The 13,825-nt window shown below is 38.9% G+C and overlaps 1 protein-coding gene across 3 annotated transcripts in view; it reads left to right on the plus strand.

Annotated features, from left to right (window-relative positions):
* Positions 1–13,825, plus strand: part of TIAM2 (TIAM Rac1 associated GEF 2) — a gene marked incomplete at its 3' end in the record, with an annotated part of 125,318 nt that overhangs the window by 67,606 nt on the left and 43,887 nt on the right. For 2 of the 3 annotated variants that reach the window (XM_081187419.1, XM_081187420.1), the window contains 5 exons: positions 313–459; positions 3,958–4,029; positions 7,959–8,126; positions 12,693–12,797; positions 13,747–13,825. In XM_081187419.1, the coding sequence (XP_081043545.1) occupies positions 313–459; positions 3,958–4,029; positions 7,959–8,126; positions 12,693–12,797; positions 13,747–13,825 (571 nt within the window). The remainder of the gene's footprint in view (positions 1–312; positions 460–3,957; positions 4,030–7,958; positions 8,127–12,692; positions 12,798–13,746) is intronic. The other variant, XM_081187421.1, reaches the window with a different exon arrangement.

The raw sequence follows: 13,825 nt of genomic DNA on the forward strand, positions 1-13,825 counted from the left end.
ATTTCACAGATAAATCGTAGCTGGTGTGTGCAGGGTTTGTTTTTTTAATGTCTTTGGCTGCAATTCTAGACACATTTACACCTAGGAGTAAATTCCATTGAGCTCAATGACAAATATTTCTGAACAGATTACATAGGATTGTACTGTTCATCTTTTGTGTCACATTTCATTATAATTAGGTTCTTGCTACCTTTTGTTTTGATGAACAAGTTATGAAAAGCTTATATGTATAACTATGCTTGTATCGTCCTCGTTTACTTCTCTCTCTCTCTCCTCTCTCTCTCTCTCTCTCTCTCTCTTTCTATCACTTAGATCTGCTCCAGGGATGAGGCAGCTCTTAGGAAGCGAACACTGTCTCTCTCACAGAGGGTTCGGAGCAAGAAAGGTTTGTTTTCCTCCCTTAAGGGACTGGACACCCTTGCAAGAAAGGCAAAGGAAAAAAGGCCATCTATAACACAGGTAGTTCCCAGTTGATGCATATATATTTTTTATTTTTAAAAAATCTATAAAATTGTTCTAAAATTGCATTGATCATCCATCAGTGGTGTAAGAAACAAATGGTTTAAATTAGGATGCCTAATTGGTTATTGCAAACAGTGGTGTGCAGAAAGCCAGCAGCCACACACATGCTACACACCATGTTTCCTTGCAGTTGCATGTAGCATCTCCCACATCAGGCAGTCTTCAGATGTCATTGTAAGATGCTAATCTCAGCCTAGCTAGTTAGGAGTGATAAAAGTCACTTCCCAGCAACGGCAGGATATGCAGGATGATAAAATATGACACTGGATTTGCCATTGCAACAGTCAGGCCTTTCCGTAAGGTGAAGCTGAGTGATGTGTTCTCAAATGACCAGCAAGATAAGGAGACATGAATAAAGGCAGTTTTATCAGAATGAAACCAGCTTCCTCCTCTTCCCTAAAGAAGACATGTGGGTGAATTCTCAGTTGATAGGAGTTCCCTAATGACAACTGGTTCCTCTGAAGTACTTTTTTAAAATATAAAAAACCCTTTAAATAAATAGTGTGGGCATTTAGTAGACAAGTACAGGAAAGTGGAGGGTAAACGTGACCAAGATAGGCAATACAAATAAAGTAAAACTTTATTATGATTGGGAAATCACCAGTGGCACATAGTTTGCTTCTCCATGGTTGCAGAAATGTAATGAAACATGGAAATAAAAACCCAGTCTGAACACTTTATGGTAACTGTAAATCAATGGAACAACTTTTCATATCTATAGAACCTAGGTACCAAATCCATAACTTATTTTCTCTTGTTCCTGGATTATTATTATTAATTCAGTCACTCTAAAATTGATAACAGCCTCTCTCAAGTGAATGACTTTGTTAATATCTTTTCTCTAAATTGAAGAGACTGGAAGTTACGTTATCTATGTTTACATACAGTGGCTACCTATCTTTTTGATGTGACTTAATAACACATTGTTTGGAAAGATGTCATTTAACTATAAACGACATGGAGCATGTCTCATTGTAAATCTCTTTGGGACTTTTGCTGTGGGAAATGATACACAAATTTAGTATACATAAACCAACCTAAAGCAAAGTTGTACACTGTACTTCAGAAACATGGGGCAAGTATGAAGCATTAGCTGTGGGAACCAATGTTACCCTGCCTTGTTTTTGCAAATCCCACTGGGTTCAATGGTTTCTAATAGGAAACCTTCCATAATATCCTACTTTGCAAATGGGAAATGTGAGCCAAGTTTATATAGTTACTGTAAAATATTATGTTATCACAATTGAATACTTCAATCAAACCATATTGTAAGTTTTCAGCCTGCAGACTGGACCAGAATATCACAGCTAGAGCCCTCATCTGAAGATGGATATTCTGGAAACATGACATAGCTAGGGGATTATAACTTTATGTCAATTTTTAGTTTATCCCAATTCCTTCATGTTAACAAGCAAACCTTATGACATGTGAACATTTCATTTATTTATCTTGAATTTTCCAACATGTATCTTCACTGGATGTCCACGAGTTCCAGTATTATGAGGGGGGGACGGGACTTTTTCCTATTCACTTTCTCCATGCCATGTATAATTTTATGACCCTGAACAAATCCTTTGGGGAATTCTACTTTGCTGGACTCAGTGGACTTAATGATCTCTTTGACATACAGAATGGCACCATGTCCTGTGTGTCCTTCCCTGTCCGTCCTCTAGAGTTTATATCTGAAGATAACCCACTGATGTCCCACTGATTTCCTCCATTCCACCAGGTTTCCAAGATGCCCACTGTATGAAGTACATGGTAGCCATGAGTGCTGTGAATCATTTAAAGCCATAAGCGCAGTTCCTTATCTTAAAATACATTTAATAAGATACAGATTAATAATCAGAAGCATATCGGAAAAACAAAACAGCTCTGCTTTTATCTTCAAGTGGTTTCTCACATGCTCCTTATCGAAAACCCAGCTATTGAGACGTAAGAAAAATGATAGCAGTGACACTTCAGTAGAACAGACTTTATAGTAGTAATGTTTTTAAGAAGAAAGGGGAGGACTTCATAAATATTCTGAGTCCTAACTTACCTTTGAAATGTACTAAAGGGCTTGCAGTTTACCAGGCTGGCTTCAAATCCCAGTTAGTGTTAACCAGGTGGGAACTGTAGGGAGTGCCTTTGGTGGAGAGGGAGAAGACATGGGTAATGAGTACATAATCCAATGTTTCTTAAGGCTTGGAAATTTTACATGCAAAAAAAAAATCACATACAAATTGCACACAAAAAACCCCAGCTGGCACTCATTGAGTTCTGTGTCTTGCTCAGCAAAAACAGCTGCCATTGGTTACTGTCATTCATATATTGGGTTCAGCCACTGCTATCTAGGTTCAGCTGCTGAAAGGAGAAGATCCTGACTATTTTATAACTGTTTTATTTGTTTTATAATTGTATGTTTTATTGTTGAAACCTGCCTTGGGTGCTTATGGTGTGTGGCAAGTGAGAAATCTAATAAACAAACAAAGAAAAATAGTAGTACACGATTTGCACTGGTATTTAATTGCTGTATGTAAACTTTGAGTGCATGACGTTGCTGGTGTGTATTTTAAACATGGCTGGATGAAAGATTAAGATATAGGATTGCCCTAAGAACCTTTTCCAGAGTGTTTTAGTTTGATAACTGTAACAAATTTGCAGTGAATTCTCCAACTGTATTTGAAACAACATGCGTGCGCCAACTCTTTGCCTGCCTAACAAATTGTTGCTGGAGAGGAAGGATTTGGCCCAAAGAGTTCTCCAAGTACAATCCCCCCACCAACAATCACTTGGACTCCTAATATGCTATCTCTGAAACAAATGCACTCACCATTGATCACTGCCATGACAAAAGAAGCGTTCTGCATTCTCTTCATTACTGAAGCAACTATTTGGGAGACATAACTGGACTTGGGGACAATGTGCCAAGGGGCATATTTGCATCCCTCTCTTCCAAGCTGGCAGTGAAAGGAGAGCTAGGCTAAGAGTGGCTGCTCAGAAACTGGTTATCAGGATGATCCTGGGAAAGGCTTGAGAGCAATTGGATGTGAAGTCAGCTTCCTGATTGGCAGCTGTTTGTGTTGGCTGCTTGGTTAGCACAATTGCCCCAGGATTCTAGGGCTAGTGTGTACAAAATGCTCTCAGCTGTCAGGACAGATATCTGGCAGAATTATATAGTGCATGCATGCGATTTTTAGCGTGTAGAAGGTCTGAATGTGTGGAAGGTCTGAATGTCAGTATAATCTCTTAGTGCAAGGGGCTTCCACCCTTCCCTTTTCCTGGAATGCCTGCACACACTAACACCCAAATTTAAAAAATAGTAAACTACTCTTCAGTTGTTTGGCTTTACTGATCTAAGTTCACTAGCTTTTCCTTCCTTTTTGTGTGCATGTGAAACCGTTTTGCAAGGAATGCTTTGTTTATATTAGGATACACATTCTTTTTAATTAGATTTTTGACTCAACTGGAGGGCATGGATTTACTGGAACACAGCTACCTCAGAATTCCAGTAATTCTACCGAGGTAAGGGTTCTAAATCTTTGCTGTTCACTATTTATCACACTTTCTGAATGTGTTTCTTAAATCATGATTTATCTATGTTTCTCTCTCTCTCCTCTCCCCCCCAAAGAACCACTTAATACATTTTGTAGAAAAAAGGATTAGCTAGTCATGTGCATGTGAAACTATTAGCAAGTCATAACTTATATACGTTTGGCCAGACCTTAATGTTTCACGGATGTATAAGTAGTGAATACCTATCGAAACCTATCCTCAAACAAGGAACAGAGTGCATGGCTACCTAAATATTCAATATTCATTTAAAATGGGTAGTTGTAATTTGATACAGATTAGTCTTTAAAAACTGAAGCAATCATTATGTATGTATGTATAGCTTAAAACCCTTGTGCAGCTGTATGAACTGCAAACCAAAGGAAACTTTTTGACTGATTCTCTCCAATCCCGCCCTCCTTTTGATCTATTAGTATGTCCTCTTTGTATTTTCCTCTATCCTTTAGTGGGCATGTGCTAGGAATACTCATTTTTCTACTACAAGAAGAAATTGTCATGTAGATTTCCTCTGGGGTAAGCAGGCTTCAGGACCAAACCAGCTGTCATAATTGAAAAGCTTTTAATGAGCGAACACTTCAATAATACCATAAGCATAGCTGGCTGTGCATCACTTCAATGGTCCTGTCAGGAGGACTCAGCAGGACTCCAGGCCTTTTATTTCAAACTTAAGCTAAACCTGTTTGCTTTCTTTTTTCTTGGGAATAGAAGTGCACCCTCCATCTTAATATCCAGTACCCTGGTTAATTCATGTACTTGTTCATTCTGGAATTTTAAAAGCTTAAATTATTTTCTTAAAAGGCATTTTATCACCAGCACCTACAAAGTGTGCCAGTTGACACGTCACACTTTCAAAAATTCCTTTCCCAAACAGTGAAAAGTCTTATAAGGTGGTGGTGGTTGTTTAGTCCTTTAGTCGTGTCCGACTCTTCGTGACCCCATGGACCAGAGCATGCCAGGCACTCCTGTCTTCCACTGCCTCCCACAGTTTGGTCAAACTCATGCTGGTAGTTTCGAGAACACTGTCCAGCCATCTCGTCCTCTGTCATCCCCTTCTCCTCTTTCCCAACATCAGGGTCTTTTCCAGGGAGTCTTCTCTTCTTATGAGGTGGCAAAGTATTGGAGCCTCAGCTTCAGGATCTGTCCTTCCAGTGAGCACTCAAGGCTGATTTCTTTAAGAATGGATAGGTTTGATCTTCTTGCAGTCCATGGGACTCTCAAGAATCTCCACCAGCACCATAATTCAAAAGCATCAATTCTTCGGCGATCAGCCTTCTTTTCTTCTTTACCTTATAAGGTAGAAGACCTCTTTATCTGACCTTCTTGTGCCTTGGGATGCTAGGATGGGTTTGTTAGTATTATTTGTATAGCTCATGGGTAGAGCATCTGTGTTGCATGCAGGAGGTCCCAAGTTCAATATTTGGCATCTCCAGGCAGGACTGGGAGAGATTCCTACCTGAAACCCTGGAGAGCAGACAATACTGAGGAAGATGGTCTGTTTCAATATAAAGCAGCTTCTTTGTGCTCCTAATGTGGACAAGGCTGCATTTGAAGTGAGATCTTTTAAATGCAACTTTATAATTGGACAAAAGCCTGTCTTCTGAATATCTCTTAATCTTTCCTATCACTGTGTCTTTTTTTTTTTGGCATACATCCTGTACTTCGAAAATTTTTTGGGATATTGCTCAGAAGTGTTCAGTAGCTTTCAAGTCAGGTGGAAAAATCTATAATTTTATAATGAGCTTGCATTTTCAAACCAAAACTATTCCTTCTGTGGAACTTGGTTTATGAGCCACTGGTCTTATGTCTGCTAAATGAATAAGATTGGGCATTCCATCTATGTAAACGTTTGAAGGACTTGAATAACTGTCTGCAGATTTGTAGGAGTTTCTACAGTTTCTTCATGCCTCATCTAACAACTTTTTTAAAAAAAGTGATTCATCACCAAAGTTGGAAACAAGCCTATTCTGTTAGGAAATTTTGAAGAAAAACAAAATCGAACCGTTACAAGAGACTTCCTGATGAGTTCAGTGAAGCACAGCCCCTTTAAATGTTCCATGCAGGTTTTCTGAGGTGTTTCATATAAAATTTGTGACAAAACAAAGACAGGAAAATCATGAAGTAACCAACTGCTCTTCACCCAACACCGTGGCAAAGCATAGTACACTCTACAACCCTGGCATAGATTTATGGAAAACTGAACGTGTTGTCAGGCCTCTGCATGGCTATGGATGAATAAAGTACTGTGGTTATTACTCACTCTGCAGACGTTACTGGGTGGGAAAATACAACCCCTTTAGATTCAAAGATGGAAAATTTGGATGGAGTAAAAAAAATGTAAACCACCATAGAGCGTTTCCATGAAACAATCAAAACTTTTACAAATGTTTTTGTTTGCTGATCCCTGGTCACGGTAAACCTAAAACAGTTTGTAAAGACTCACGCCTATATGAATTTTAGGCATTGTTTTAGAACAAGTGTCTGTCTGTTATCACATTGCTCTGGGACCTGGATGGTTTTGACAAAGGTAGTGGAGGTTTGAAAATTGGGAAGGTAAAAGAACCTTAAGCCTTAAAAAAACCCCAAAAATTGTTAGTAGTGGGAATCCCCTGCATTACATTTCTGTTTCCAGATAGTATTGAAACAGAGTGCCCTCTGCTGATGAAATTTACACAAATCTGAACATCTGAAAATGATTCTGTTGAATCATTTATACATTGTATATTTTTTGTGTATCGTTTTCTCACTTTGAAAAGCACATGAAGAGAATAAAGATTCAAACTCATTTGGAGAGCAGAGGTCATTTAATGGAATTACCATATATTCTTTTCCACTCTTGAGTGCTTAAGATCGTGCGATAAAGGCATTTGTATTGTGACTATTTATATATGGAATGGCTTTCATGCACCTCATGTATGAAGTGATCTTAAGTGTGGCCCCAGAGTTACTGGGGCAACCCAGTCAGATGGGTGGGGTTATAAATAATAAAATTATAATTATTAGTTGAAATTAGAGTGACTTAGTTCCTACCCCTCCTCCTTGTGTCATCTCCATTCCCCCCCCCCATTTTCCTGCTGCATTAGCAGCAGCAGTGCTGTTGGTGTTTCTGCTGCCCCTTGCACCTCATCCCTGCTTTGCTTTGAGAAAGGACCAAGAGGGTTGGTCCTTCTTCTAAGTGAGGCATTCTGGGTGAGTTGACCAGGAAAGCCCTTCTGCTGCCACTGTGATGAGAAATTCTAAGTACATAAAGTCCAGTAAAGTTACTGGAAAGTGATTGTACAAAGAAGAAGAAGATTTAAACACTATTTCAGTGCAGCAGTGTTGCAGGAGCTGTCCTGGTCACTTCTCACAGAATTCCTCACTCTGAGAAAAGAACACTTTGGTGCTTTCTCAGAGTGAAGCAGGGAAGTGATGTGAGTTGTGGTATAGAGCCTAGCATCACTGGGTGGGAGTCTGCCTGATGGTTTTGGCCACAGCAGGATGAGTACTGGCAACCCCAGCTGGCCAGCCAATAATGAGGTAAATGGGTGGGGGTCCTGGGAGGGGTTCCAGTTTACCACCATCTGGGACAATTGCCTCGTGATTGGGCCAGCCCTCCTTAAATAGAACTGTGTATCATGGTTCTGTGAGTTGTGATTCAGTGAACTTCTTAGGTTGTATTCATGCAATGTCCATCCTATTCTCCAAATTCTTGTTTGCTTTCCTGTAATCCTCTTGTCAGCTGATTGTCTCTTGTGAGTGCAGCATGTAGGAGGCAGAGGTATGGTGTTGGGAAATGAGAACAAAAGCCACATTATTATTTCATTCTAGCAATCTTCTATCACTCAGATTATACAGATTATAAAGTGATACTGCTTTATTAAATGGTTATATTTTTCTTCCAGCAGAAAGTAGATGAATTTCTAAATGTGTACTGCCCAGCTCCAGAAAGTTGTTCAAAAGAAAATACCTGGGACATCCAGTCACCTGTTCACTTTCCTGACGGCCAAGGAGTAATGCTAACTCTCAAGCCAGAACACAGAGTAGATGATGTTTTGACTCTGGCATGCAAGGTACATTATTCTTCATCTTAATTTGTCTGGCTAATCCCACTGCTTAGAACTTTAAAGCCCAGGTGTTGCATCCTTGCAAATATGTATCGTATTTTTCGCTCCATAAGATACACCTGACCATAAGACACACCTAGTTTTTAGAGGGGGAATGCAAGAAAAAAAATATTCTTTAAAGGGAGCACTGAGCAGAGCCTGTATGCATCCCAGGCTCTGCTCAGCGCTCCCTTTCACGAGCCGCGTGAAGCATGTGTGCGGCGCTTGCAGGCTTTTCCCCGAGGAGGGCGCTCCATGTGGCTCTTTAAAGGGAGCACTAAGCAGAGCCTCCTGCCTGCATTTGCTCCATAAGACGCACACACATTTCCCCTTACTTTTTAGGAGGGAAAAAGTGCGTCTTAAGAAGCGAAAAATACAGTATATATGGCTTTAAAGGATTCTGTGTAAGATGATACGGCACACAATGCAGTTCAGTCTCCAGTAAAGCTAAGCACCAGATTTTAACCTACTATATTTTTCTGTCTCTAAAATTATGAATTGGCTTTGCCCCCAATATAGCCAAAAGATATGTAACATTGAAGCGCAGTATGAAGAAGTTGAATCCTAGGATCTCAGAATGTACTATAAAAACAAATTGATTTAGAAAGCCAAACCATAATGTATTTTTTCTCCAAAAAAACTGAAACAGCATTTTAGATCATAAGAAAAATTGCATTATACAGGAAGCAATAACATCAATGGATCTATTCTTAGTAAAATATGGGTAATGCACTTATAAATCCTAATGACTTGAATGCAAACATACCCATGTGCACAGAATCACAGTCAGTGGCAAAAAGTAACCAAATTAATATATATATATATTTGACACAAAATCCAGTCATTGAATGCCTGAAAAACCCAAATTAAGCCCAATTAAATTTATTTGTTTTTAATAATACTGGAGTGTGTTCAGATTTGCAAGTGTGGGTGATGAGGGAGAGTTTGGACTAGGCATTGCCCTCTGAATCACCCTTGATGGTTATTGGTAGACTTCACCAGTAAAATTAGTCTGGGCCTCTTAGTTTAATGTTAGCCTAAAAGTGGCTTCACTTTAGGTGCCATAAATAGGACACGTCAGTCTCGCAAGCACACCCTTAACTGCCCATGGTCATATAGCAGAAGGGAAGAGAGGAGAATCAGGCTTTTCCTGGCGTTACTACTAGATGTTAATATGCTTGGCTTTAATTACACCAAGTCACTACAAATATATATATTTAAATTGCTCTTATTACCCACTTTAGCTTCTAGTTTTATGTTTGTGTTTCCTATTCTATGAACTAATAAGGGGAAAAGGCAATGTGTTATAGGGAATGCCACTAGGTGGCGGGAGAGACCTAAAGCCTGGGGGAAAGGGAAAATTGAGAAAATACTGTTACTTGGACAAGGAAAACCTTGAAGAAGAACTATAATAACCTCTCATAAAAACAAACTACTTTGTGGTGAAATATCTGTGTGTAGATACTGGGGATTTTTTTGTAGCATCTTCTCTTTTTGTATATATCACTTCATTGATATGAAGTTATTTTGATTTCTTTTTCAATTAAAACTTTGTTTCTGTTTTATCTTTCTTTCTGTTCTGAATACTTTTAATGTTTTTCATAAGCAGTCTCTTAATGCTGACTCCTTTCTGCTACATCTTTCCTGGTTCTTTTTTCTTACATTTCCATACTTCTCTGGTGAGTGCTGGGAATCTTCATTCTTTAGTGCAAAGTGGTGTTTGAATGTTTGTGTATGTTTTGCATTTGTGTCTGGCACAAGGGCGGTAGATAAGGACAAAAGGGGGGGCATAGGTTGCTTGTCTCCCACTGTATTTAAGTAATCTGACTGTGTCTGTGTAGTAGGTGCAGTTAAGGATCTTCCCCATTACCTGCTGATGTCATTTTTATACTTGGATAAGAATGACGATCTCTAAATTCCTATTTAGATCCAACAAAAGATTATTGCATATCAGGTTCATAAGTTTCTAAATGGAACATACAAATACCAGAGCAAGGTAAGATAATCAGTAGAAAATATATTAATGCAGGAGCATTAAAAAGAGCCACATACCCAATTGCTTTACAGTACTTTTCTTTAAAAACTACTGCTTTATAATATAATCTATCCTTTTACAAATATGTATACATAGTCATAGAAACAATATTTGAACTCATCATAGACTAGGTTCAAGGGAAATAATCATGATCCAGGGAACTGAGCCACAATAGCATAAAAAGAGCCTTGCTAGATTAGGCTAATGTCCCAAATAGTCCAGCATCCTGTTCTCACAGTGGCCAGTCAGATGCCTGTGAGCAGCCTCTGGCTGCCTTATGCCTGTTTGCTGCCTCCTTCTCCTTTCTGTTCTCCCTTCACCTCACAATTTGGTGAACACTCAAACATCTGAATCAGGAAACAGTGGTTTAAAGGCCTCTTTGAAAAATAGAATATGTAAGCCAAGTACTGATCCTGAACTGCAGGGAACGCTTAAACTACAAATGAAGATTAGGATACTTTGCCAAAGTTAGCCATACAATGGAGAGAGGAAGAAGAGAGGGTGTGAGCAAATGGATCCATCTCAATATGATAAACTTTAGCAGTCAAGTTCACAAGGTGTGAACTGGGACCTGGTCAACTTCAGCAGCTTAATTGCATCAGAACATTTGCAATGTACCATGTACATTTGGCAGTTCTCTTTAGCAAGTGTAAGGTGCTGAAGAAGACAAACTCATGTGAAAGCAGCAATAACACAAACATGTCTTTTAAAGAATGGATGATACCATGAAGCAGTTGATTTTATATACAAATTTGGATATGTTGCTATTTTTCTTACATTCCGCTACATGTCTTCATATACTTTATGGATTATTATAGTGGTGGATGATTGATACAATTTAGTGTATTAGGCTACTGTTCATTTACTTGTTTGCCTAAACAAATAAACAACCCAGGGAGAGTGCTTTATTTGTAGCATCAAAGATTCATTGAGATTTTGTAAATGAAAACTTGGTCATTTACAGCAGTAATAGTGCTGGTTATCAACATCTCCTGAAATGTTTTATTTGGATAACAACCACTTACTGGTACTTTTTTCTTTGAAAAAACTTCTGCTGGTTACTCAAAGTTGAAACTAAATTGATACAAATTGTGCAGGATTGCAACCATTTTCAAGTACAGTGGTACCTTGGTCTACGAACTTAATCCATTCCGGAAGTCCGTTCTTAAACCAAAGCATTCTTAAACCAAGGTGTGCTTTCCCCTAGCAGCGGGGGACTCGATTTACAAATGGAACACACTCAACAGGAAGCGAAACATGTTCTTATTCCAAGGCAAAGTTCACAAACCAAAACACCTACTTCCGGGTTTGCAGTGTTCTTAATCCAAGTTGTTCATAAACTAAGCTGTTCTTAAACCAAGGTACCACTGTATTTGTTCATCCAGGTTTCATGGAATAGATCCTTTATTCTTTGTGCTGGCATTCTTTTTTTAATTAATGTGACAAATCCAAGAAATACACATTTAAATCAGATAAATCAAAATGTGACAGGCTTTGTAAAAATCACATTCTGCCTAAAATCTTGCTGAATTACCTTGTTCAACTGAATAATGTGTAGCTAGAAGATGCAATCTCATGAGCTGAGTTCCACTCAACAGAAAGTTGTGTTTGCAGAAAGGGCTTCTTCGGCACTCTTTAATAGAAGGGGAAGGCATTATTCGCCAGTCCTTTCTGAAGCCTCCTGCACCCTCCCATCTGCTCTGCTGGGTTGAGGGGACCCTTCCTGGGAGGTGGCATGGAGGGCTGCAGCCTCCATTGGATCAAATCCTTCTTTGCATGCAAGGACTCCTTTTGAGCATGGAAGGGCCTGATAGGTACCAACCCTCTCTCTTAATGGGTGCACAGACTGTTTTGTTTCTACTGTTAATTTGCTGATGCTTGAAATGAGATCAGTGCAACCTCAACTTTATCCCGAGAGCTTAAGGAACAGTACCTCAAGGGTTTCACTCTGTAAGGACAATCTCTTGAGGGAAGTCCTCCCTCTTCCGTTATTTAGCTTCCTGGAGGTAACACATGTTGTGGAAAAAATAGGTGGTGTTTCACAATCTCAGAGGAAATTGGCAGTAAAGAGTTCAATAAAAGCCAGCTGATGCAGAACATCCTTCTCTTAACAGCCTGTGTGCACATACGCATTTTATACATCAGATGTGTATGTTTCACTGAGCAGAACTAAGCCATCTGGAAGACCTGTAGAAACTTAACAGATGTCTGTTTAAACTGAGGAAGAGAACAAGGTTCAAAGTTTATTTACCCACCTTACCAGACAGTTAATTTTATGTGCAGGAATAAACATTATAATCCTTTTGATTTTTAAAAGCAACAAAACTGCTGCTGTGAAATCTGTACAACTTAAGTTTATTTATGGTGGTTATTTATGAAGTGATTTATTGGAGATTGCTGTTGCATCATTTGGTGACTGTATCTGTGTGCATCTGCTGTGACATCTAGACTTTTACAAATGATTTCTGAATTCTAGATATATTCTTTTCATCCATTAGATTAAGCAGCTGGAACCAAGACACTATGGCTTACAACTTAAAAGGCTCGCTGATGAAAATATTGAGCACTATGTTCCTGAAGTGTACGAATACATACAAGATCAGGCAAGTGACACAATGAAAGATGTGCAATTCATTATTCAGACCTTTTACTTGTTGGACTGCACCCTTGTATTATTGATTGATTGATTGATTGATTGATTGAATTAATATACCATCCTTCATCCAAAGGTCACTGGGTGGTTCACAACATACAAATGATAAAGGTAGACAAATATTGTAAGATGGAGCAGAGTTGGACTCATTCAACACTTGCTCTTCATCAGTCACATTATTGCAGAGGATTGGACTAAATGACCCTTGTTGTCCCTTCAAGCTCTACAATTCTATGATTCTTTGAAATAGGTTACAAAGCACTATATGTGCTGGAGGAGGAGCATTTGTGTTTATTCAGATGGGACTACTTAATAAATATGGGTAGAAGGTTGCAGTTTCTTCCTTGGTTCACACTGAAAGAAACATTTGAGGCATGCCAGCCTTAATGCATGACTACCAAGTGAATTGGGTGGACATAAATTTGAAATGCTTAGCTCTAGCTTAGGGCTGAATTATACGTGATGCTAAATATGTAATTAAAAATAATGGGGGGGGGGATGTAGATGCATCTTCACGCTGACTGTCCCAATCCCTTTTTGATATGTGAACAGGAAAGACACATGATCAAAGTCAGCATGTCTAGTTTGATCTAAATGATAAATAGTTGAATAGTTGGCACAAGTTAACTTTCACAACTCTTTCCATCCCCCACCTCTAAGGTGGTGTACAATGAGAACAAACGAGTATGGCACCTGAGGCACAAAATGTAAATGGGGTCCTGCATGTTTAAAATATGGTAAATCAAATAACTGGCATCTCTCTACCTAGAAACTGTGACCCAGAGCAGCTGAAACAAAATTAGTCCAATGGTGATTAGGTTGGGAGTTCCTTCTAAGTACATCTTTGGGATGTATTTCTCTACAGTTAAAAAGTTAAGATTATATTTTCTTTCCTACAGATATATGATGAAATAGAAATCTTTCCTTTATGTATCTATCATGTACATCTGACCAAGAATGAGGGTATAACTGATTTTG

This window comes from Podarcis bocagei (genome assembly GCF_964188305.1).
Source record: "Podarcis bocagei genome assembly, chromosome: 3".
NCBI lineage: Eukaryota > Metazoa > Chordata > Lepidosauria > Squamata > Lacertidae > Podarcis > Podarcis bocagei.